The 25,561-nt window shown below is 36.7% G+C and overlaps 2 protein-coding genes across 18 annotated transcripts; one reads left to right on the top strand and one right to left on the bottom strand.

Moving 5' to 3' along the window:
* Positions 1-383: 383 nt before the first annotated feature.
* Positions 384-24,410, top strand: LOC117575077 (troponin T, skeletal muscle). Of its 16 annotated transcripts, none has more exons than XM_034260893.2 (10): positions 14,738-14,852; positions 17,434-17,481; positions 18,165-18,206; positions 20,408-20,431; positions 21,256-21,625; positions 22,214-22,432; positions 22,504-22,596; positions 22,668-22,748; positions 23,470-23,548; positions 23,832-24,410. In XM_034260893.2, exons 2-10 carry the CDS (start codon positions 17,459-17,461, stop codon positions 24,080-24,082), a joined length of 1,182 nt encoding a protein of 393 aa, XP_034116784.1. In that variant the 5' UTR covers positions 14,738-14,852; positions 17,434-17,458; the 3' UTR covers positions 24,083-24,410. The 16 variants fall into 16 exon arrangements, with proteins under 16 accessions (XP_051862052.1, XP_051862078.1, XP_051861970.1 ...); XM_034259592.2 differs by having other exon boundaries at positions 21,256-21,628; XM_034260967.2 differs by lacking the exon at positions 23,470-23,548 and adding an exon at positions 22,897-22,975 and having other exon boundaries at positions 21,256-21,628.
* LOC117574929 (late secretory pathway protein AVL9 homolog) lies at positions 4,232-8,480 on the bottom strand. 2 transcript variants are annotated; one of them, XM_034259017.2, is made up of 5 exons: positions 8,371-8,480; positions 6,905-8,306; positions 6,430-6,831; positions 5,565-5,739; positions 4,232-5,493 (listed from the first exon to the last, which is right to left on the bottom strand). In XM_034259017.2, the coding sequence occupies exons 2-5, from the start codon at positions 8,019-8,021 to the stop codon at positions 4,878-4,880; spliced, it is 2,310 nt and encodes a 769-aa protein (XP_034114908.1). In that variant the 5' UTR covers positions 8,022-8,306; positions 8,371-8,480; the 3' UTR covers positions 4,232-4,877. The 2 variants fall into 2 exon arrangements, with proteins under 2 accessions (XP_034114908.1, XP_034114985.1); XM_034259094.2 differs by lacking the exon at positions 8,371-8,480 and having other exon boundaries at positions 6,905-8,319.
* Positions 24,411-25,561: the final 1,151 nt, after the last annotated feature.

Below are 25,561 nucleotides of genomic sequence, written 5' to 3'. Positions count from 1 at the left end.
ACTTGATCATTGGTTTCAAAATGAACTAAATTCGGTTCCGCGCGCTTGTGGTTATTTTCGATGCACGAAATTTGAAATCAGTTGAGTTTTAAGAGTGTATGCATATATGTATTTTTATATACCACATATATTTAAATTATAAAAGAAAAAAATTGTATATTCAAGCGACATCTTGTGAATTTTTGCATATTTATAGTATCTCTTATACTGGTATATCTATAATTGGTATATTTTTTTTATCTTAGGTGGTATATTTTAAAATCGCACTTAAGGTCACACTGGCTGCTACCGACGCCATATTTCAAAGCAAAATAAATTGTAAATCCGTGTGTACAATTTTCGCATATAAAAGAGCTGGTTTTTTATATTTTATATGTTAAGCGAATTACTAGAGTGCAATGTATAAGCCGCGTCGTACATCAGAGTTCCACGAAGAAGCTCGTGACGATGGTAGCGTCCTAAGGCGACGGCAAACGAGGTAAGTTTCCATAAGAGACAGGCTGCCAATTGAGTGTATTTAAATCTTTTACTCTTGACCTGTTTAGATCGCAATTGCCGCAACCGCACATGACGCAGTTTACTCCATCGTGCAGCACGCAGCGGACCAGCAGCAACACCATGGCAACACCATTGCGACATCGCCAGGCATCGTCAGTGGAACGCGGACTATTTCCGCAGCACAAGGATAAAAAATGGGTACAGGAGCAATCACAGGCGATAGCCGAATATCTGGATGAGATGATGCAGACGCACGAGATGCCAGGCTTCACCAAGGATTACTTCAGTCGCGGTGCAATTTCGTTGCGTCAAATGACTATGAAACAATTTGTTAACATTGTGAAGTTCTTCTTCCATTTCATATTTGGCAATCGGGTCAATGTGGGCAACAATCATGTGGAGGACATAACAAATGCACTGCATAAGATCAAGTATCCATTTCAAGTGAACAAATCGTGGCTAGTGACGCCGACAACACCATCGTCGTTTGGTCACGTAATTGTCATGTTTGACTTTCTCAAGGACTTGGCGCCTTCTCGCAAAGACGACGAATACGAAGAGTTTCCGTTCATGGAAACGAGTGATCTGCACGACAGCAGTACGGATCGAGCGGTTTCGCATTTATCGCATGCGAATGCCACCGTCAACAACATTCTGCTATCCGAGGAGACGAATCACTTGCTGTTCGTGAGTGCGTCGCAAAGCTTTTGTGTTTGGGATACGCAGAACTGGAATGAATATGAAGCACTAAAGAGCCAGGTTAGTGAACGTATTATCAAATGCCTGACCGACCTCAACGATGGAGACGCGCTTGATGCGGATCTAGTGTGTCAGAGGAACGAGCACAAGCAATTGGACGAACAGCTGCTGCAAAGGTCCGGCGATAATAAGCGCGAGCAGCTGTTGCAGCTGAGAGCTCAGGAGCAGCAGTTGCTGCAGGAGCTGCAAGCCATACGCAACAATACGCAGGAGCATACGGATAAGATGGCGCAATTGCGGATGTTCCACAAGGAGAATGCGGAACGCATTGACGCGCAACGCAAGGAGGTGCAGAAATTGCAGCGCAAGGTCGATACCCAACGCTACACGGCCGAGCAGCTGAAAAGCCTGCGAATGATGGTGAGCGATCTGGAGAACGAGAAGGGCTTCTACGACGGACAAATAAAAGAGTTTACGGACCGTGACAATAACCAGCAGGTGCATCTGTCGCGTGCCAAGAAACAGTTGGTGGACAAGGTGGGAAAGTTTAATACGTATGCGCAGAACATCAGTCTCGACTCCAATGTGTGCAGTGCCAGCGAGAACGATGAAATGAATCTGGAGCTGCCATTTCCACCGCAACAGGCGGACATTGTGTCATGCAGCAAGCGGCTGACGCAACTGGCTACGTTGCTGGGACAACGTCGAGAGCAGTGTGCGCAGCGTTACAGACAGCTGGAGAAGAACAATGCCAAAGTGTTGCACTCGAACGGCAAACTCGAGTTCGAACTCAACAAACTGAATTCCTTAATCCAGGCATACGATCTGCAGTGCATTCGCTTGGCTGAAACACATAAAACGAAAATGTTGATGCAGGCGCAGCATCAACAGCAGCTGATCGAGCGTAAACTGGAGCTGAACAGCCAACTTGAGCAACAGCGCAAAGTCAATGATGAGCTGGAGCATCTGGTGCTGGCGAAGCGACAAGCAAATGAGGAATTTCTTTGTGCCGCCGAGCAGCGACAACGCGAGCGTTTAAATGCCCAAGATATTTTTATCAAAGAACAAGAAGCAATTTTAGCAGAAGCCGAAGCCAAGCTGGAAGTGATCAAGGCAAAAGCTGCTGAGAACGCCGTCATTCTGAGCAATTTGGAACAGGAGCTAGATGGGATACAGCCTTTGCCGTTTATCGATGAGTTGAGCAAGGCTATCAGCTCCTAATTGTACATTATATATAGTATAAAATTCCTGCCAAACCTAAGATCTATTGAGTACTGCAAACTCAATACTGTATTTGAATTGTAAATAAAATATTTTTTTTTTTTTTTTTTTTTTTTTTTTGGTTCTGCCATTTACCACAGTGAAAAGAAAAGATGTAGTAAAAATAGTGAAAAGAAAAGATAAAGTAAAAATAGAGTGTTTTCTTATGAACCACAATTAGTAAACAGCTGCGTAAAATCGCAAAATAAATTGGTTAAGTAAAAACAAGAAATAAAGTTGCAGTCACAGTGTGCTCGACTATAAAATTCTTGCTATGTATATATTTTTAATGAAAGCTAATCAGTGCGGTATTATTCTTTAAATATAATTGATATACAACTACTATTGATATAACAAGGTGCCTACTTGACTAGGCGGCGGACCAAGGGATTAATGTGGGCGGACTTGATACGTGGGCGTAGTTATGCAGTAGGGATTCACAAAGAATTCTCAACTTGCATAATATGCCAGGCCCCTTGGTCCACAGTACTTTATCGAACACAAGAAAATTTCAAAAACTCGATAAATTTTGTAAATATGTTTACGGGAATCGCAACAACAACCACAACATAAGTAATTAAAACAACAAATATAATAAATAATATGGTTGTTGCTGTTGGTCATTCAATGTTGTAACGATGGGCAAAAATTGGCAAATCAGAAGGTGAAATACCAGGCAAACATAAATCAGCAGCAAGCAGAAATACAGCAAGGGACTGGAGTGGCGCCATCAGTCGTCTGTTTCCGGTACTACGAAAATTGAAATAAAAGCCAATTCAAATCTTAAAAGCAACCGATGTACTACTACTACTACTACATATTTTCGGAAATTAGAACAACAACAACATAAGTAATTAAAACAACAAATATTAATAATATGGTTGTTGCTGTTGGCCATTCAATGTTGTAACGATGGGCAAAAATTGGCAAATCAGAAGGTGAAATACCAGGCAAACATAAATCAGCAGCAAGCAGAAATACAGCAAGGGACTGGAGTGGCGCCATCAGTCGTCTGTTTCCGGTACTACGAAAATTGAAATAAAAGCCAATTCAAATCTTAAAAGCAACTGATGTACTAAAGTCAAACCCGTTAAAATTTGAAAACATATTTTCGGAAATTAGAACAACAACAACATAAGTAATTAAAACAACAAATATTAATAATATGGTTGTTGCTGTTGGCCATTCAATGTTGTAACGATGGGCAAAAATTGGCAAATCAGAAGGTGAAATACCAGGCAAACATAAATCAGCAGCAAGCAGAAATACAGCAAGGGACTGGAGTGGCGCCATCAGTCGTCTGTTTCCGGTACTATGAAAACTTAAATAGAGCGCCAATTCAAATCTTAAAGCAACCGATGCACAAAAGTTAAACCAGTTAAAATTTGAAAACGTATATTCGGACATTACAACAACAACTACAACATAAGTAATTATAACAATTATTAATAATGTGGTTGTTGTTGTGGGCGTGGCAAAAATGAAAACAAACTTGGTCTGCGTGCAAACATCAAGTGCTATCGAAAAAACATTATATCTTAATTTCTTCTAGTCTGCAGCCTTCTACCTCATTGGTAGAGGGTATAATAATCATGTAGAAATATCACAAATGACCCATATAATAACATAAAGTTGCAATATTTTTATTCAATTCATTAACTTTTTAATTTGCATGAGGAAACGTACAAATGAAGTAGTTACATTTCGATTATAAATATTATTTGATCTGAATGTCGAAGTTCATGTGCCGCGGGGTAACGTGTCGAAGTCGATCGAATTTGTAAACAGCTTTTCAATGTTTTTTTTTTTTTTTTTGCACACACAGGTACATATGTATGGTATAGTAAGTAATTAGGTTGATAAGCTGATGTTTGTATCTATTATATTGACGACTCGGAAGCGCACCCCACATAATAATCAAACACAAACAAAAATATCAATATGAGAGAGATAGAGCTACTATTGGATTAGCTTCGGATGCTCGATTTTCGTGCCATCTGCGTCACGTCAGAGAGGGCAACGACAATCACTTAGTTATTGCCACATCGTTGTAAGTTTGGTTACAAATTGCACTTGGTACGGATTAGATTTACATTTTGTTTGGACTAGTACAAGAATTATAAATTCGACGAGTACACTGAAAAGTGGGGAAGGAGCTCTTTGGGTGGCGCTTACACACAAAAACTACGATACGAATACAATACAAATACGCGATACGAATATAATATAATATAATAATATTTGGCCAATTTGAGTAATGCGAAACACAATGTAATACACACACAAGACAGAAAATAATGCAATAGATAGATAATAAATTAATGGTAATGTATAGCATAGCTTAGATAAATTTTTTATACAAAGTTGTGTCTTATTGTTGTTGTTGCATTGTGGCTGCTCTTGTGCGTAGCTAGCGGTGATCAAACTATGAAAACATCCCCGTTATTACACTCAACAGCGGCTGCTGTACCACTAGACAGCGTCAGATCACCACCGCAGCCAATAGCACGCAGTGGCTGAGATTGCGCCTGCGATTGAGGAGAGTTCGCTGTCGTCGTTGTTGCCTGCTGCTCATTGTTGGTGCACCGATCGAGCAATTCGGCTTCGCGACCAATTTCCACGATTCCCTGTTGTTGATGCTGTGGTGAGTTAGCGCTCGAATCATGCGCCTCCTCAAGGCTCTCCTCGCTGATCTGACTGGAAATGTGTATGCTGACACCGGCCACATCCAGTTGGGTATCGTCTTTGTGGTTCTGGAATGTAACTGAGATCTCTTGAGGCTGTTGCGACACCGCAGCACCATCGATGCCCTCATCAATGTGACTGAGACTCTGGCTCTGACTGCTGCTCTCACTGCCACCAGCCGAATTAGCTCCGGCAACTGTACCCGAACTATTAACGGGCGGCGCTGTTGTAATCGACGACCACCAGCTGGAGAAGGCGCCTTTCGCCTGAGAGATGGCACCACCAACAGCTCGACTGGTCGTATTAACGGCCTGATTAATTTTGCGTCCACTTTCGCTATTCTGCATAGTTCTGCAAAGTACGGGAAACAAGCATTCAATTTGAAGGAAACGATATGATTTGTGTACTTAGAGACTACTCACTGTGCCAGCTTGAGCTTCATGTCCGCCACGGATAGAGTGCCCGCAAACGGATGACCGGCGGGAAGTGCATCAAAAAATTCGGGTTCGGGTCGCACATCGTACCATTCCTGATAGCATTGTGTGCGCTTAAATGCATTCATAAACTGCGCATTGAAGTGATCATTGTCTTTGACATCTATAAAATAAAATTAATGTCATTGATTCAGTTATTATTATACAATTGTATTGGCTTCTTAGTTTCTACTCGGATTTTAACTAAATACATAAGTTATCCATTGCTTTTGATATTTGTATCTGGCGCTCAGAAGATCTTTCATTTCAATTCAAATCACTTTACAAAGATGAGATCTAAGTGAATACTGCCAATATAGTGATAAAATCAGGATTTCAATTGAAGTTCATCCAATGTAATTTTGAAAGATAATTGTATGCATTATTTACTGCTGAGTGTTGGCTTAATAAAAAAGAGTATATAATCGATTTTGTTTTTAGTTCGTTTTTAGTTAAACTCGCACAAACAAAAGCTATTAAGTTGCGTCATTCCTCGTGTAAGCAAAAATATTGGTATATTGTAGTGACTGTCACATGTTGGCGTGCATTCATTTTGAATAATTGCACATTGCAGATAACTGCATCACTTTTTGTCGTGAGTGGGCCGTTATTAACATTACTCTGAACTGTATATAGCTTTATAAATTTACTACCTGCGATTGTACTTATTGTTTACTCGAACTGACGATCGAAAATGTTTTTTTAGAGAGCTCTGCTCTCGGGATTAGCTATAGCTTTCTATAGAAGCTGAGATCCGAGGAATTTAGACAAATGGACGGACAGAAAGACGAACACAATTGTATCCACAACATACCAGGTGCAACCGCAGTGCGCAGCAAAGCCAGAATATAGCCCTGGAACTGCTCGCGTATCCAGTATTCGCTGCCCTCGGCATCCTCCTTGGGCGTTTGTACGTGTTTCAGTATGAAGTCCATGTAGCGCAGATCCTCGGTGCTTAGCACCAGCTGACGGCGCAGTTCCGGATCGTGGGCGTCCAGATTGGCAGCCTCAATGTCGACAAGAACGTCAGCCAGCTGACGTTTCTGTTGGAATAGGACGTTGGAGGTGCCAATGATATAGGAGAGTACCATGGGATCGCTAAGCAGATCCATGTATGGTAGCGATAAGTACGGCAAGCAGAGATTGCCACTGGCAAATATGCTCACTGGCGCACGATACTCATCCGGATTGATGGCGCACAGTGCTGCAAGATTGGCTGCAAACAGAATACGAGAATACGAGAGTATAACCAATTATTTCAAAAATTAACTGATGTGCACAGCACTTACATGCCAAGGTGTCCACACTGGCCTCACGGGTCAGTGAGCTGCTGCGTCCATTGCGTTTGCCGGCGCTGTGGCCACTTTCCGTGGAGTCCACACGCTGCAGATCTGGATGCGTTGGCGTTGTTGTCGGACAGCTACTGGAGTCCTGCGACTGTGAATTGGGCGTTGTATGCGGCGACGTGTTGCCGCTGCTGTTACCGCACTGCGAGCCCGCCGACGCTGCCGACGAGACTAGTGTTAGGTCCTCCGCCTCTGGCACAATTTCAGCCTCTACTTCTGTCACTGCCTCCGCCTCTGCTTCAGGCACAGCCTCAGCCTCCGTATGAACCTTAGTCTCCACCTCAATCTCAGCAGCGGCTTCGCGTTGCAGTGAGTCGGTAAAGTCGGGCATGGGCGAAAGAGGTCGCGACGTACGCACACAGGCCACTTCCTGGAAGCCCTTCTCCAGCAATCGTGGTATCAACGACGCCATGCCCAGGATGAGGACACACATGCCACGCACGGGGGAGCCAAAGCAGACAACGCGACGTTGCAGGAGCAGCAGCTTGAACAGTATCAGCGTCTTGTGGCGCCAGTGCAGCACAATCTCACGCAGCGACAGTCCCACATGGAAATGTCGCAGCGGGCGGCGCGTCTCCTCATCCAGCAAACAGGCATTCAACTGCTGATAAGCTTTGACCAACAGTTCGGTGCAACTGAAGTCGCCCTGGTCGAAGAAAGCGTCTGCAATGAGCGCCAACTTTACCTCAATGTAGCCATAGATGGGCAGTCGAGCCAAGATGCAGACGGACTTTTGTACGGTGCTGCGGGTCACGTCAGCGGTGCGTATTTTCAACTTTTCGACGGGTATCTGGCGATAGCATGACACACCGTATATGCTGGCTGCTGGCTCAAAGAGACTGGGTAGATTGAAGAAGACCGTATCCTCGACAAAGTTGTGCGAACCATCGGGCAGCGCTAGGGTGGGCAGATACTTCCAGCCCGATGGGCATTCGTTGCGGCCCGTGGAGCCGGCGATTAGAGGGGGATGCGAGAATTCCACCTGACAGCCGAGTTTGTGATGGAAGCCAACGACCAGAATGTGCAATATAGGCGGCTTGTTCTCTGGCTCGCTGGCCATGATGTCAAGCGGAACGATGCAAACGATGCGTCAGTCCAATCAGACAGCAACAAAAAGACTTGAACGTTGAATTCGAGAGGGAGGAGGAAGAACAAGCACACGCACTAGCACAAAAAGTCCTTGCTACGTCGTCACAAGCCGATAATGTTAATTTACATGCAAGCCCGCATTCACAACAAATTCCAAATTACACGTACATACGTGCGTACGTCTTATAGTATGTGTACAAAAAGATATCTAATTTTGTTCGTCGTTGTTCTTCAAAATTTGCAAATAGAGTTGTTGCTGACAGCGTGACCACAAATTGTATTTGCAAAATATACTGTTATATGTCGAGAAATATACTTACACTTACCACCTAGTTGGTAACACTCCAATAGGTGCGAGACTGCAACAATTAAACAAGTGGCGCAACTTTTTGAATTGCTTTAATGTTCTTAATTATTCAAAAAACAAAATACTTAAAAATCAACAAAACACATATAATTTGTCAAGTCGTATTTCTAAATACAAAAGTCCGGTATTTAGTCTTGGTATTTAGTTTTCGACAAGTATAAAATATGGGTATCGTCGAATTCTTGTGGTGGTTAACCGATAACAAATGACAGTTGCTTATGGCATCGATTATCCAACAAATTGCAAAACATTTGAATCCAGAGGCGTTCCGTTAAGAATAACGGTAACGGAGTTTGGAAATAGGAGTTTTACACTATTAGCCTTTATTGCATATTCTATAAAGTTTAAATTTACACCATGGTGTTGAAATTCGTCAAGAATATTTGTATTGGAAGCCATCAGAAAATAGCTAAATGAGATTCTTTAATAAACACCAAAATTAAAATAAAATAATAAAATTAATGTATACAATACATGAATACGTTTATTTTGCAAATGTACATGAAAGAATCAGTATTTCTTTATGAATATTTATCACAAAAAAAGTTGCTAATTTACCTACAAATTTGACGAGCTAATAAAATCGAAATGTGGGAGTAGGAAAAACTTAAATTTGGTGGAAATTTCCACAAACGTAGGGGATTCGATTAAATGAAAAATATATATACTTATCTTCTGTTTTGTTTATTTATTTCTTCAGTTTTATATATTTATTTTTTTACTTTAGTAATCCGCTACAACTTTACATTATTTCGATAATCATGTCAACGTATTCATTTCTAATAGAAATTGAAATAATTTGAATTCATTTTCTTAATTGAATGGAATTTTATTTATTAAAATCATCTTTAACTCTGATTTGAAATGTAAAATATAATGTCGAAAAGAATTGTTGTAAAATTGTCCATGATCTCGATCGGAGTTTGATTTTATTACGATTATATTATTTGTTAGCTTAGTTCTATAATCTGGAAATTTGATGTAAATAATTTTGTGTTCAAATATGAATTTTTTAACAATAATCCAGGATTCTATATTCAAGTCAATTAAAAAATATTACATTCAAACTATTCCAATTTATTTGCAACATTTCAAGTCCAGTAGATTCAGTAAAGAACTTTAAGTCGCTATGTTAAAATAAGTAAACTGCAATAATGAAAGCACAAAATATAAATTGAAAGTATGAAGAAATATAAATTTTGTGAATATGAAATTTGTGCTGTTGTCCAACTAGTTTTGTTTTTTGTGTTTTGCTGTCTATGATTTCATTCTTAAATGCTTTATATTTTGCTGTTTTTCATTTCGTTTAATTTGGTTGAATTTATTTTTAAATTGAACGTCGCACGTATACATTCTAAATTTGGCACACACACACACACACACAGAACGAGTTTTTTTGTTCGTTACAAAATATGTTTGCTTTATATCGTTGAACGAAAACAAAAAGTATACAGTAAATATGAAAATATTTTTGTATTAAATATCGATATTTTATTTATTATATTTTATTGTGTTTATTCCATATCATCTCTATGACTAATGCAAAGTTATTCAAGTTCATTCACAAGTGATATTCTGTCATTATTTTAAGTACGTGCAAAAAAACATTTACATATGTATCCATACTAATATATAATATTTAGTATGATACATAAGTATCTATTTGGGTGACCGAGTTTTGAAGACACAAATAAAAAATGTATTGAACAAATAAATAACAACCATGGCAAATAGTCAAATGATTCTGAAGTTCAAAACTATTCTTGAATTCAAAGTCAATTTTTGGCACAAATCATATATTTCGTAACTTGTCATACTATATGATGACGCTTTGAGTGAAACTCAAATCAGTAAAGCAAAGAATTCAAAATTACTACCTGTCTGATTTTCAATTGTTGAAAAAAACAACATGCTTATTACTTGTTTTGATTGGTCCATTCGTAAGACACTTGTTGAAGTTGGCTTCCAAAAGAAGTTTCAGATTTGATTTGAGAAAAGTATTGAGAAATGATTAAAGCTAAACATATTTCAATAATCACATCGAAATATAAATTGATTTCGATGTTTATGCTAAGTTTCTATGCATCCGTTGAGGTCGGTACAATAAGCAGCCCCCCATAGATAGACATTTAACTAGTAGATATAAGCTACACATAGCGTACATACATACATACATACATTCAACCACTGTACGTATATATATATATATGTATGTGTGGTCGATTGTATTGCTGAGACGAAGCAAAAACCGAAGGCTAGCCGAGCGCATCTTCGCCCACATAAAAGGCCCAAAAATAGCACCATACCCCGAAACATTGCTATTTCTTTTCTTCATTTTGTTGATGTTGAAGATGATGCGAATTGAAATTTAGTTGAAGGCAACAAAAAAATAAAAAGACAACACAAAAAAAAACAACATGTATATCTATATGTCTATGTATACTTGTATATTGTATTTTGTAGCATATGCACATACGTGTACTATATGCGAAACAGATTGTTGAAATATTTTGCTGGGTTCTTTTTAAGTTCAAAGTTTTTAATGTGGCATATGGTACTACATACATACATACATACCTGCATGTATGTATGTATGTACAATAGTAATAAGTATTTAAATTTGAATTCATAAATAGGGATTGAAAGTATCCCAACTAAATGAATCTTATAAGTCTGAAAGGAAGTGCAGCTATTAAATTAATCACTTGCCAGTTTCCAGACATCTCTCTTATTTAAATCTAACAATGTTTATTTTATTTGATGTGAACCTTTGAAAGATCTTATTTAGGAGTTTTCTAATCCGCACTTGAGTAGGTCAATTTCAAGCTGCATAAATTCCTAATGTTTAACATCAATTATGTTGGATTTTCATGCTTATTTATTTATGTTTCTTTATATCCGTACATTTTGCTATTGTAAGTGCAAATTTGAGAAACAAAATCACAGCATTTTAAGAGCATACTTTTCACAGTTGAAAAACAACACAAGAAATATAAATAACTTTTTCTTAAAAATGCATTTAATTAATAAAATAAATATATAAACATACGCAAGAGTTTGACTTTTTTGTAAATTAAGAACTAAGCATATTTGGCTAGCTTATCTGTATAAGTTTAATCATCTAATAACACTCTTATTTAAAAAATTAAAAAAAATATTACAACATTTGTTATAATATAATATTATAGAATAGAATGACATTTCTTGATGACTTGTTAACATTTAAGAAAGTTTAAACAACTTTAATTAACTTAATACCAGGAAATTAAAAAAAAGGAATTAAAAGTTTTTTCACTTCAATCAAAGCTCAAATGAAATGAGAAAATAGTTAAGTTTTCGTTGTTTAAAATATAAAATTGTTTGGGATTTTCAAGGATATAAAGATGGAAGTAAATTCCTTGAATTTTCAAATTCTTATTGAAAGCACTAAGCGTAAAATATATTTAAATAATATCCATAAGCTAATGCTGATAATAATAGAAATCATAAATCTTTTATTTGAAGTTAAAACCGACATAAAGATACTACTTTAATAATATCTCTTTTTGGTAGAAGAACATTTACATATAACACTAAAAAAATAACACTATCAAACCAAACATAAAATAAAAACATCCTTACTTCGAGAATTTAATATTTGTTTTTTAAATATTATTTTTTGAAATTATCCTAAAAAAAATACTTTTGTAGACTATTCATATTAATAAAAAGAAAGAAAGCTACACTTCACAATTATTCTTAAAATATACCAATTTAATATACGGCAAAAATACTAAAACATATCAAAGCCTATACATTCAAAATATACCATAGAATATAAAATATACCGGGTTGTCAGCCAAAGCTACTAAAACCAGTATTAAGTAGGCGATTTTCCCAATTCAAAAGAATTTCTTAAATAACTTTAAACAATTTTATCTGATCTTATGATCTGAAGTGCTGTTAAAGAAAATGATATCTCTATCGCTTATAGTCCCTGAGATTTAGGTGTTCATAGGATGGACAGACAGACAGACGGACATGGCTATATCATCTCGACTGTTTTGCTGATCAAGAATATATATAATTTATAGAGTCGGAAACATCTCCCTCTGCCTGTTCCATACATTTCCTGGAGGCACAATGTTAAAATACCCTTCTTTCCCTATAGTATATATATATATTTAAATATATTAAAAATATATTGAAATCTTAATTTAAAAAGTCAAATTTTCTTTTAAAGTTTCAGAATAACGGAAATGTTTTCAATGAAAATTCATTTTAAACCCACCAAAAATGTGTTGAAATGATTTTTGTTTAAATCAACACAATAAAGAATAATTGAGCTTGGAAAAATATTCCAATAATGTTTAAAATCCACAGTGAAAGTAGATTTTTCGATGGACATCAACTTATGTAAATCATAAATTGATTTTTAAAAAGGTCGCATGAATATGAATATGAATTTGCCTCTTTCAATCCATCAAGTAAATCGACTGATAATTTACCAATCATTTCTAAAAAGATAATTTTGGAGATGTCTAAAAAAAAAAGTGCTGCCCATGGATGGATAATCAATAAGCTGTTTATAAGTTGGAGAAAAGCATATATGAAATGTTTATTTCAGTGGATGTGTGAAATATTCTCCTCCCAGATGCTCCCTCAGATCGAGGAAAATAAACACAGGCAATGCCGGGCAAACGTTGGCTAGTTATAAATATATCTCTAATTAAAATAGTGTTTTAGACGCTGTATGAGTGGAATTCTTGAAATGGATAGCATTTGCGACCTCGTTTTACAGAATGTTTTTTTTTTGTCGGATGTTTTTTTTTGGAAAAATCAGCGTATGAAATAAGTCTTAGTGAAGCGAGTACTCTCGTGTACAAAAATCTTGATCGGTTCAATGATATTGAATGTAATCGATTGGGAATGCAGATGAAAAGCAGAACAATGACGAATAGTTCGAACCTATAAGCAGGCAGACGGACGGACGGACAGACAGACGGACGGACAGACAGACAGACGGACGGATGGACGATGTGCAGTAAGGCCGGCAATTTGGCAGCCGATATCGACGTCAGCGCATATATAGCGTGTGCATTTCTACAGACTTGCTATATAGTATAACTTATATATATATATATTTAAAGTAGAGGTGGATCAGCCTGCCATATGGACGACGTTAAGGGCCATGCACTGTGCTCAGAGATGTGATGTTGCAATGCAGTTGATTGAATACAATGTTATATTTATATTTCAAATATTATATATACGTATGTATATGTCGAGTATATATGTATGTATATGTTAAACGAGCTGCAGTTGGATTTGATCTAAATATTCAAAATACTAGATATCGCCAAAAAGATTTCATTCTCGTATTTGCCAGGAAAATAAAACTATGCAAAGCACAGCTATAGCCTAGTTATGTGAATACACACACACACACACACGCACTATAATCGCTGTCTGTCTGTGTGTGTATGTGTGTATGTATGGCAGCAATTTAATGGCTGTGAAATTTATGTTCAACGATATTTGATTCCAAAAACAACTGCAAACGCCAACGCATGCGATGCGCTATACGCCAACACTCCACACACACACACACACACACACACATAGATATGTATGTAGTATATAGCATACATGTATGTGTATATATAGGCAAAGTTACACCTACACTGTCGCCATTTAGCACACAGCCAATTGGAAGTATTCGTTTTGGAAATCACCCGCTGTAAATGTATACTCTATGTATGTGTTGGTGTGTGTGTGTCTGTCTGTCTGTCTGTGTGTGTGTGTGTGTGTGCTTGCTTTGTTTATTCAGCAAGTTTATGTTTCAGCCTCTGGCTGGCTGGCTGGCTGGCAACGCAATGCGGATCGTCCCAGTCCCACCTGAATATTCGTTACTCTGCTCACACCAGCTGCCCACCACACGCCCACGCCCACGACCCCAGTCCCCTCCTCCAACCCACTCCCCTCTCACAGTGGCCATGCATAACTATGCGCGCTCCTGCGCCATGGTTGCCAAGCATTTCTAGCTCGATTGCGTAGTCGCTGCTGCTGTCGTTGTCGTTGTCGCTGTCGCTATAGCGCACCCCTGCTCTCTACTCTCCACTCTCCACTTCGCACCCACACACACACACACACACATACGCTGGCCGCTGCGTCGCCACTTGTTGTTGGCCAAACGCTTTTTGGGGATCGCCAGCCAGCCAGCCAGCCAGAAAGAATATAGCGCGCCTTTTCACGCCCGTTCGTTTAATAGACTCACACACACACACAGATGGCAGTGCATTGGTAGTGGTGGGCAAGCTGAAAGAAAAATTCTTTAACATAACGTGTAGCATCGCTTTGGATCGTCAGTCTGTTTAGTCGAACCGCAGCATTCGCTCCTACGACGTCAGCTGCTCGGACTTTAGTTGAGAGTTCAATTTGTTTCTTTTTCCCTAAGTAAGTTGGCCTAGCCAAGTGTTAAAGAAAAAAAAGAAAAACAGTTCTCAAAATCAACAACGAACATTTATGAATAAAATTATTGAATAAACGTCAAATCCTTGCGCGTTGAACTTACAAACAAAAACCGAAACGAACCAAAAGAATAAAACAATCTAAGAAAAGTAAAAAAAAAAGGAATATACCAAATAAATACTGACTTAATACTTAAATTCGAAATGAAAAATGCATACGAATTTTTTTTTTCTTTCTTTTGATTCTTATATAATCCTGTGTCTGCATTTTTTTTTTTGCCAATTTTTTTCAACAATTTTTTTTCAAGTGCTGAATAAATTTTCCATATGCAGTGTGTCCGACGAAAATTTTAAAATGAAAATTGATAAATGCAAAAATGACAAAAACCAAAAGAGGAACAAAAAAAAAAAAAAACAATTTCCGAAATGGAACTTGAATTTTCAACATTATATTTTTTTTTATTGTTGGTTGCTGTTCTGTATTTTTTGTACATTTTTTTTGTTCAATGCGAAAGACTAAAAATAATTGCCCTAGGGCATATGCCAACAACAACAACAACAACGACAACGGCAACGACAACAACTGCAACAACAATAAGCAACAGCAACAACAACAACAAAAGCAGCAGCAGCGGCAACAACAACAACAATCAGCAAAGCAACAACAACAACAGGAATACGAACAAAATCTCAATCTCAAAATGAGAGCACAGCCTGAGAGCCAAGTGTTATATGATCTCGCAGCTATAAAACTTATTCAGCCTCTTGTTGTTTTTTTCTTTTTTTTGCTGTCTTCTATAAATTTTAAAAATAAGCTGCCAATGTGTGCGTGTGCGAGTGTGTGTCCGCGCGTGTGTGTGTATGTATGTGTGTGTGTGATTGTCAGCTAGCCAGTTCTTACCTTAGCAAAAATCTCCAATGCGCAGGCGTCATTAGATAGCACGAATTGGGCAGGCATTCAAAAATCACCCACACCAACACACACACACACACACATGAACATACACATATACGTATATATATATATATATACACTAACCGATACTGATATGTCCAAATCGGTGCTGGAATATTTATTTTTCTATATTTAGTCCAGACCACAAGCAATCTCCTTTTCTCTCTCTCTCTCTCTCTTTCACTCTGCTCTAGTTTCACTGACAAATTTCGATATATTCGAGCGAAGAATTTATTTCTTTATCTTCATTTCATATTCATATTCCACATAGATCAGGTCAAGTATTTACAATAAAGTAGCTGATTTCTGTTCAAGGAATTTACAAATTTACAATTTAGTCCTCTTCAGACACATGTTTGATAGAGTAAATGAAAATTTACTGATATTTTTCACAGACAAATTTAAGCACTATTCTTAGACTTTAAATTGAGCCTAAAGTACAGGAAATTAAACATATATACATATATACAGTTAGATTTCCATCCCAACGAAAAGTGCACAAAAAGTTATTGAACTTAACGTTTTCGATTGACCCACTTAAATTGCATGTAAATTACGAAAAATTTCATAATTATGAAATCATATTGAAAAGAGAGCTTTTCAAGCGAATATTCGAAATTTGTTGTTGTTGTAGTTGTAGTTGTAGTTGTACTCTTAACCACGCCCCAGGCTGCATTTCTCTTGGTCCGATCCGATCCGATTTTGACACATGCATTTGACTTTTAACATCTGCTTGTCAATTGAGTTCAGTGCAGTGTGCGGATCAGTTTAGTTCAGTTCTGTTGCTTGGACAGTTAACAGCGTCTTTGATTTAGTGCCAAGGTAAAATTTCGAGAAAAAAAGCGAGAAAAATGTTCGCAGAAACGTGAAAGCTTTTCGAAAAGCTTACGACTGCCGTCAGAGAAATTCAATACGGCGCATCTATTTTTAACAGTTAGCCAAAAGTATTTCTCAACACAAGAATTAAGCATTATATAGGCGAGCGCATATATGTGCGTATACACATACATACATATATGTAGAGATCTTTATATATAGCAACAGCGGCGGCAGCAGAAAATTAAAAGAATAGAGAAGCGAAAATTAAATAACCGAATTTTGTAAGAGGCGCTGAAATTATGATGTGATAGCCGGCTATATAAAAATAAAACGCTGCCTCCATGTTTATATGTATGTGTGTGTGTGTGTGGTTCTTATGACAGCACACAGACATATATACAGTTATATACATACATACGTATATATGTATATATAGATAGAGAGAGAAAGAGAAAGAGAGTGGCCTGTATAGAAATGTGGTGTCTAAATATAGTGCGATATCAAGGCGAAAACAACAATGACAACAACAAACAACTAAGCCAACAACATATGAAGAAGAAGATGAAGAATCAGAAGCAGAGGAAGAAAATGAAGAAGAAGAAGAGGAGGAGACTGTTACGAATTTAGATTTAGCCACTGTTGTTGTTGCTGCTGTCCAACTTCGTCGCGCTGTTGTCGTTGAATTCGTTGCTGTTCAATTGTTGCAATTAGCACTAGCTGTAATTGATTGAATATTAGTTACTTACTTAACTAATTTGTAAATATTCCCTCTCTGTTTTTTTTTCTTTTTTAGGTTTTTTCAACCCTAAACCGTAACCATGTCCGACGATGAGGAATACACGTAAGTACAAGTCTTTGGCGACAATAATGCTAAATTGAGTGGGAAGTGTAAATGCAAAATTGAAATGAAGAAGAAGAAGAAAAAGAAAATGAAGAATATTAAGTACATTTGTTTAGTAAGTCAAACAGTTTCGGGTAAACTCTGCGCAACAAATCGATTTCAAGATTACTACTATGTCTTATTCTTATTCTATAAATAAATATATACATGTAATAGTTGCAATTTAATCAATTCAATTAACCCAACACCTATGTTGTGTGTGGTATTCATTGGATTTTGTCTCCACATATATTTTTTGTAGTATGGCACATGTTTGATTTGTATTCCGTTTTTATACATTCTCTACTTTCATTGAAACCCTCCCCGACCTGACCCGACAATATAAATGGACCCATCATACCCGAACCTGAACCCGAAAAAAATCGAAAAACCCAATCATCGTTTTAATCAATCAACTGCTAATGTTGCCGTTTTTGTTTCTCTCGACAAATCGAAATCGAAATCGAATAACAAACAACTTTGACAACAACAAATCAACCAACCAATCAACAACAACTTGTACAAACACGCACCAAACCACCCAAAAAAAATATATATATGCACCTGTGATATTGTTTTTTGCACAAAACCAAATTACACGATCATGCGATTCGATTCACGTTTAATTACGAACTCGCCAGCAGTTCCGAGGAGGAGGAGGTTGTCGAGGAGACCAGAGAGGAGACGTAAGTAATTTTGTAACCAAATTCGAGCCGCTAAAAACTCGATTGGTGTTTTTCTTCCTGTGTTTTTTTTTTTTGCTCTCGATAACAATTATGATTTGATTTTAATTTACACACCCCCCAAAATTTTCTATATGTATTGTATTTGTCCTTGTATTTCGTATTTGTTATGCAAAAAAAAAAAAAAAAAACAAAAAAAAAAACCAAACCAAAAAAAAAAAAAACAAAGTCAATGTGCAAATGCCGAAATTTCCTTTACGTAAAAATTTTATAATTGTTTGTGTGTGTTTTGTCTGTAAATAATTTCGTTTATTTTCCTCATCCCACGTTCGTTTTTTACATTATCGTTTATCTCATTATTTTGCTGTATATTTGTTATTTTTTGTTTTTCGTATTTGTTTTCAGTGTTGTTGTACTCGTGTGATATATTATCTACCACCCCACCCCCCCAACCAACCATTCGCACAATCTTTTCCCTATAAAATACTTTTCAAAAATTCCTGTACAAAAGAAAAATTTGAACTAACCAGCATCATCTACCCTCCACATATCAACCAAAAAAATATTGTAAGCAACGATATCATATTCTAGAATCGAAAAACCCTCGCAAACAAAATTCCAGAACCAAATTCCCCGCTCCAAAACAAAAAAAAAAACCAAACCATTTGAGAAAATTCCAGAAACCAAATTGGCTAAGCTAAGTCCTGTATATAAAGCTGTAGCTGTCTATATATTTATATGTGTATTCCTCTCAACCCCCGCTCAACCCTTTCAATCCTTCATGCAGCATATATATATTTAAAATAAATATATAAATATATCTGTCTATCTATCTATATATAGTATATATAGTTATGTGTATTGTATTCGTAAAATGTCTATCCCTATATCCTATTTCAAAATTCGTAAAAATGAATAAAACCATTCGAAAATTCTGAGAACCAACCACAAAAAAAAAATAAAAACAAAATAATATTTCTAAAAAGCAAAACGTAAAAATTTCGCCTATCGCTGGCCTGGCTTCTTGTTCATCAATAATGAATTTAAGACATGGAAATTTCTAAATCACAATTTGTTTTTCTCTCTCTCTCTCTCTCTTTCTCCCATTTCTCTGTTTCTTATTACAGGAAGTAAGTAATTGCGTTGCTGAAAATCATAACTATTCATAACTATTTTGTTCAAAATTAAATGTATAGACGACAGTGTAGAGCGGTTTATAGATCGATTAGATCGATTAATTACATTCATATTCCAAATTATCAAATACTTGACTGTTTGTTTTCAAAAACAGAAAAACAAAACAATACTTTCAAATGATATCGCAGCTATTTTAGTTTAGAAACATTTTGAATTCCAACAAGAGCTTTGTAATGATGAGCAAAAATAAATTTAAAAACAAAAAAAAAAAAGAAAAACAGGATTGAATTTGTGTGCTGCAGCAACCGGAATGTTTGCAATCCAAAAAAAAAAAAAAACAGAGCTTAGTCCAAATTTTTGAGTTTGACAATTTTCTATTTTCTATATTCGTTGCTCGAAATTCATTTCCAAAAACAAAAAAACAAAACCTCTCCATTCGATCGATTCTGTATAAAGCACAACAACAACCAAATTGCAATTGCAACAAATACATTCATTTGAGACCAGCTCCAGTTCCAGATCCAGTTCCAGTTCAAGTTCAAGTTTGAGTTTGAGTTTGTGAACTATATTTTCTTTTGTATAAAGAGCTTTCAGTTCGTTGCTTGGAATTTAGTTTTTAGAACAACAACAACAACTACAACAACAACATGCCAGAAAACAAAACAACAAAACAACAAATACGTACTTACATTTAATTTACATTTGTTTTTAAACCGTTTTCGTTTCGTTTACAACAACAACAAATAATTTTGCAATAATTTTTTTTTAAACAACAAATGTTTTTCTCTTTCTTTTCAACGACTTTTTTGTTTGTACAAAATCAAAAAAAAACCAAAAAAAAAAAACAAAACCAATATAAATATTTTTGTTACATGTAAAAAAAAAAAAAAAAAAAAAACAACATCAAAAAAATATCGCAACCCGACACGTGTTTTTGCGTACTTCATCGTGAACATCGTTATAAATAAAAACCAAACAATTTTTGAAACACAAAACCACCAAATATATCAAAAATAATAATAAAAAAAAAAAAAAATAAACCACCTCCATGTTTGCCTCACGTATAGAAAACCACCTCAGACACCAGCCGAGTAAGTTTATGCCATACGAAATGTGTACAAAATATAATACAAAAAAAAAGAAATGTAAAGTTTGTTAACCTGTACTAAATTTTTAGTGATATGTTAGTGATATGTATGTATGTATGTCCCGATTGACAAGTACTTATTCTATTAATCCGTTACTTACACGAAACTCACAAACTGAAAAAAAAAATAAAAATCCAGTCGTAAATGCGGCACCACTTTGCCCCTCTCCCACTTCCTGAACTATCCAATAGTCGTATGATTGTATATTGTATATAAATATCTAATCACAAAAAAAAAAAAAAAAAAAAACAAAAACTATCATATTCTGATCGTATTAAGTATATTTTTTGTGAGTCTTGCCTTACATACATTTTTTTAACTAGTGTAGTCTAAAACTTGATGCGTAGTAGAGTAGTACTCAATAGACCTAATAATAATGCTTCCGAGAAATGGCTACTAATTGTCGATAATTCTATAGATATGTTACAAAATAAACCTATATATATGTATATACTATATATGCACATTGATGTACATACATATGTATATGAGCAGAGCGTACTCCACAAAATGAGTAAAATATAGATGTCGATGTAATTAATTCATAGACGATAACAACAACCAACAACAACAACAACAACTACTGCTAGTAGCTGATACTAGTAACTTAGTTAGCGACCCAATCTATCTAGTAGTAACATAGTATCATATATCTATTTATAGTATTTGCTGTATATAGTATTTAAACTAATATGAGTATCTATTCCTTCCACCCCCTCCACCACCACCACCACCCACCACTCAAATTGCATCTGTGCGCTGTGCAGAGGTGAGGGCGATCCAGAGTTCATCAAGCGTCAGGACCAGAAGCGCTCCGATCTCGATGAACAGCTGAAAGAATACATCAGCGAATGGCGTAAACAGAGAGCCAAGGAGGAGGATGAGCTGAAGAAACTGAAGGAGAAGCAGGCCAAGCGCAAGATCTCGCGTGCCGAGGAGGAGCAGAAGATGGCCCAGCGCAAGAAGGAGGAGGAGGAGCGTCGCGTCCGTGAGGTTGAAGAGAAGAAGCAGCGCGAAATCGAAGAGAAGCGCATGCGTCTCGAGGAGGCCGAGAAGAAGCGCCAAGCCATGTTGCAGGCCATGAAGGACAAGGACAAGAAGGGACCCAACTTCACCATTGCCAAGAAGGATACAGGCGTGGTAATTATATGAAATTCCATAAATGCAGCCTACTTATACACTTCCCATTCTCCAAATCTCTCCATTCATCTCTCGTTCAATTCGTACTTTTTACGTTCCTTATACTACCAAAACCAACTCCAACAACAAAAAAAAAAAACCACAATTTTTTTTTTTTTTTTTCTTTTGTTTGTTTTGATTGTTTGTTTGTGTATATTATCTATATATCCGATTCGTAATCCGTTCGTTGTCATTTGCAAAACCAAATCAAATTTAATTTCATCCTACACACACACAACTACACTACACACACGCACACACACACACGTACACTGACAATGTCTCTAATCTATTCATTTGCAATACATGTCTTGTTTCACTCTAAACTTTGTACCTGTCCAACACACACGTACCACCGTAACCAACTGCAACCCCCAACCACAAAACGTGTTTCTCACTCTCTCTAAAACAAAAACAAAAACAAAATACAAAAAACAATACACACACCCAACAAAAAAAACCATAAACAAAAAAACACAACGAAATGTGTGAATTAAAAATGGAAAAACATTCGAACACAATTCGAAAATTGCACGCACAATATAGTTGGGACTGTCGTCCGCCGCCATGGAACGTAACAAGACTAAGGAACAATTGGAGGAGGAGAAGAAGATCTCGTTGTCGTTCCGCATCAAGCCCCTGGCTATCGAAGGCTTTGGTGAGCAGAAGCTGCGTGAGAAGGCCCAGGAACTGTGGGAGCTCATCGTCAAATTGGAAACTGAGAAGTATGACTTGGAAGAAAGGCAGAAACGTCAGGACTACGATGTGAGTAAACCTCATCCGAAACTATATATTCAAAACAGCATCATCATAAACATTCATCCCCCACTCTGTAGTTGAAAGAGCTGAAGGAAAGACAGAAGCAACAGCTCAGGCACAAAGCCTTGAAGAAGGGTCTCGACCCTGAAGCCTTGACCGGCAAATACCCGGTAAGTAAACAGAATCTTTCTCGCACTTCATACAGTCCGAGTAAAACAGTATTTCATCCATATAATTCCAGCCCAAGATTCAAGTCGCCTCCAAATATGAGAGACGTGTGGATACCCGCTCATATGACGACAAGAAGAAGCTCTTCGAGGGTGTAAGTATTCGGTTTGCCAGTGCCAAGAACAAAAAAAAAAAAAAAAAAAGAATATTATCTGGGGTCCTCACTAAGCAGTATTTCCAGAAACAAAAACGAAAAGAAAACATATCAAATCTTTTGGGTTGTTCTTTTTGTACATATTTAGGGCTATAATACGGTGTATGCGGAAAACTTAGAAAAATCATGGCAAGAGAAACAGGAAAGATTTACTCAGCGCACAAAATGTAAGCGCTACCCCACGCCAATCGCGTTCTCAATCAATCGATCAATCAATGTCAACCTCTTTACTAAATGTATACTACATACATATGTACACATATATGTAGTTTATGTCTACTATACTATATACAATATGTTCTCTTTCGCACATGATTTAATGTTATATTTATTTGTGTTACCAAAGGCACCGCCAAAGTGCCCGCAAACTTAATCCATTGTGTCATAGCCTAACCGATCGGGGTCAATCAATCAGTCAATCAGACTTTCAATCGGGCTTGGGAGGGGAGTAGGGCAAAAGTATAGCGAGAGGAAACACAGGAAGTACACAGCTAACGACATCATCTAATCTCTTTTATTTCTTTCTATGTTCTATGTACACTATTATTTTCATATGTTTTGTTGTGTCAACTGTACTTGTTACGTCACATTCGCATAACCTCAAAATGAACACAAATACAAACACACACGCACATACACACTGGTGGGCACACAAATACAGGGCTGGGATGAGATCTCCAAGGATGTGAACGAGAAGATCTGGAACGAGAAGAAGGAGCAATACACCGGCCGTCAAAAATGTATGTAGCTCGGTGGTAACCCTAAACAGTGCGAAAACAACAGCGACACACAACTATCGAATACATATCGATAACATTCAATTGAGATGATGTAGTTTACAGTCACACCAATCAGTTATCTCCATAACAGTTATCTGTGAAATTTCATGTCGTGTCATGTCGTTTTCCATATATGATAACTATTCATTATTGTTTGTCATAACTCAACTCCCTACGAGTTTGATCAGTCGATTTTCGTTGAGCACACAATTAATCGCATATATATCGTTTATCGTTTCTGTAGCCAAACTGCCAAAGTGGTTCGGCGAGCGACCAGGCAAGAAGGCCGGTGAGCCCGAGACACCCGAGGGTGAGGAGGATGCCAAGGCCGATGAGGACATCGTTGAGGATGAGGATGAGGTCGAGGAGGAGGTCGTCGAGGAGGAAGACGAGGAGGCCGAGGAAGATGAGGAGGAAGAGGAGGAGGAAGAAGAAGAGGAGGAGGAAGAGGAGGAAGAAGAGGAAGAGGAAGAAGAAGAGGAGGAGGAAGAATAAATAAATAAATAAATTTTTTCGTAAATACTACATTTAAACACAAGAAAAACCAAAACAACAAAATACCAAAGCCAACAATTTTAATAAAAGTAAAAGAATGAACTAAAAAGTTATTATTAGCTTATTCAAAATACTCAAGCAAGATGCAAAAACATGAAAAGCAATCACTTTTTTTATTATTATGATTATTGATTCTATTGATCGAGAAATGTATATTTCTTCCAAATAAAACATCCATCAACAACAACAAGAACAAACAAGACCAACAACTACAACATCATAGATCAAATAACAATATCGAGATAATTAAAGTGTTATAGTACCATCATCTCTCTATGCACAATTTATTTTGTTTATCACAATTATATGGGTCGCTATTCTCTGGGTTGTTGCATTTCTCCACTGAATTCTCTTCACTGTTTTGAGCAGAGCTGAAGATTGAAACTATCCTACAGATATTTGATACGTATACGTAATATTAAAGAAAGTATACTAGTCAATTATAATTCATCGTATAATATTATAAAACAGAGCTTGCTGAAGACTGAAACTATCCTACAGATTTTGATACGTATACGTAATATTAAAGAAAGTATACTAGTCAATTATAATTCATCGTATAATATTATAAAACAGAGGACAAATTGTCAATCTGCACGGTTGGGACAATATACTTTACAATCTTTCTGAAGATGATGATGGTTATATATCATGAAGATATACTATACATACGTCGTATGCTTAATAAAGACGATCAGCATTTAAAAAGTGTAGCATACTATTTGGGGCAGTGGTGGCTGGAATTCCAATAAGTTATCCAGTCATCCATTTGCAGAGTTTCAAACATACATAGATAGAAAGAAGTAATAAAGATACTGTCGAGTATGCTCGACTTTAAGATACCCGCTACCTATTATACCGAAAAACAAAAGAATGGGGTATTATCGTTAAAATAAACCAAATTTATATAAATACAAAAATATACCATGACCATTTGTACTACATTCAAAATATACTAAATCTACGGACATGCCTACTTTATTTCGGCTGTTGATGCTGATAAATGAAATATACGACATTAATATACCACAATTACAAAAATATACCATGTCTATTCGTATATCGATATACTACTGCATTCATAATATACTCAATCTACGGGCATGACTATATTCTCTCCGCTGTTGAGAGAGAGATTAATAATATATATATGTACGTAGATGGCTTCTTTAAACTATTACATTATAATACCCTTCTACCCTATGTATGAGTATCGGGTATAAAGACATTTGGAATGAATAGAGCACAACTTGCACAAATATAAACGAATTTTATTTGGAATAAGCAATGTTATATGTTATTGTGGTGTGTCTGTAGTTAAGCATTTGTCATTCGCCATTCGAACCCAATAGCCAGAAATGCATTTGCTGCTGTGTTTATTGAAACGAAATGTTTTGACTTGTGTTTTAGTAAAGTTGC

The sequence above is a fragment of the Drosophila albomicans genome, chromosome X, assembly GCF_009650485.2.
Source record: "Drosophila albomicans strain 15112-1751.03 chromosome X, ASM965048v2, whole genome shotgun sequence".
NCBI classification, from domain to species: Eukaryota; Metazoa; Arthropoda; class Insecta; order Diptera; family Drosophilidae; genus Drosophila; species Drosophila albomicans.
Note: the sequence above shows the minus strand (reverse complement) of the source record. Positions and strands in the feature narration are given on the sequence as shown.

Excerpts from the sequence above, each read along its gene's own strand:
- LOC117575077 (XM_052006010.1), top strand. The coding sequence starts at position 399 with ATGTATAAGCCGCGTCGTACATCAGAGTTCCACGAAGAAGCTCGTGAC. Across the intron at positions 479-545 it reads CTAAGGCGACGGCAAACGAG|ATCGCAATTGCCGCAACCGC; the intron begins GTAAGTTTCCAT and ends TGACCTGTTTAG. Across the intron at positions 21,629-22,213 it reads CCAAGAAGGATACAGGCGTG|TTGGGACTGTCGTCCGCCGC; the intron begins GTAATTATATGA and ends CGCACAATATAG.
- LOC117574929 (XM_034259017.2), bottom strand. The coding sequence starts at position 8,021 with ATGGCCAGCGAGCCAGAGAACAAGCCGCCTATATTGCACATTCTGGTC. Across the intron at positions 6,832-6,904 it reads CAGTGTGGACACCTTGGCAT|CCAATCTTGCAGCACTGTGC; the intron begins GTAAGTGCTGTG and ends TTCTGTTTGCAG. Across the intron at positions 5,494-5,564 it reads ATGAAGCTCAAGCTGGCACA|AACTATGCAGAATAGCGAAA; the intron begins GTGAGTAGTCTC and ends CGTACTTTGCAG.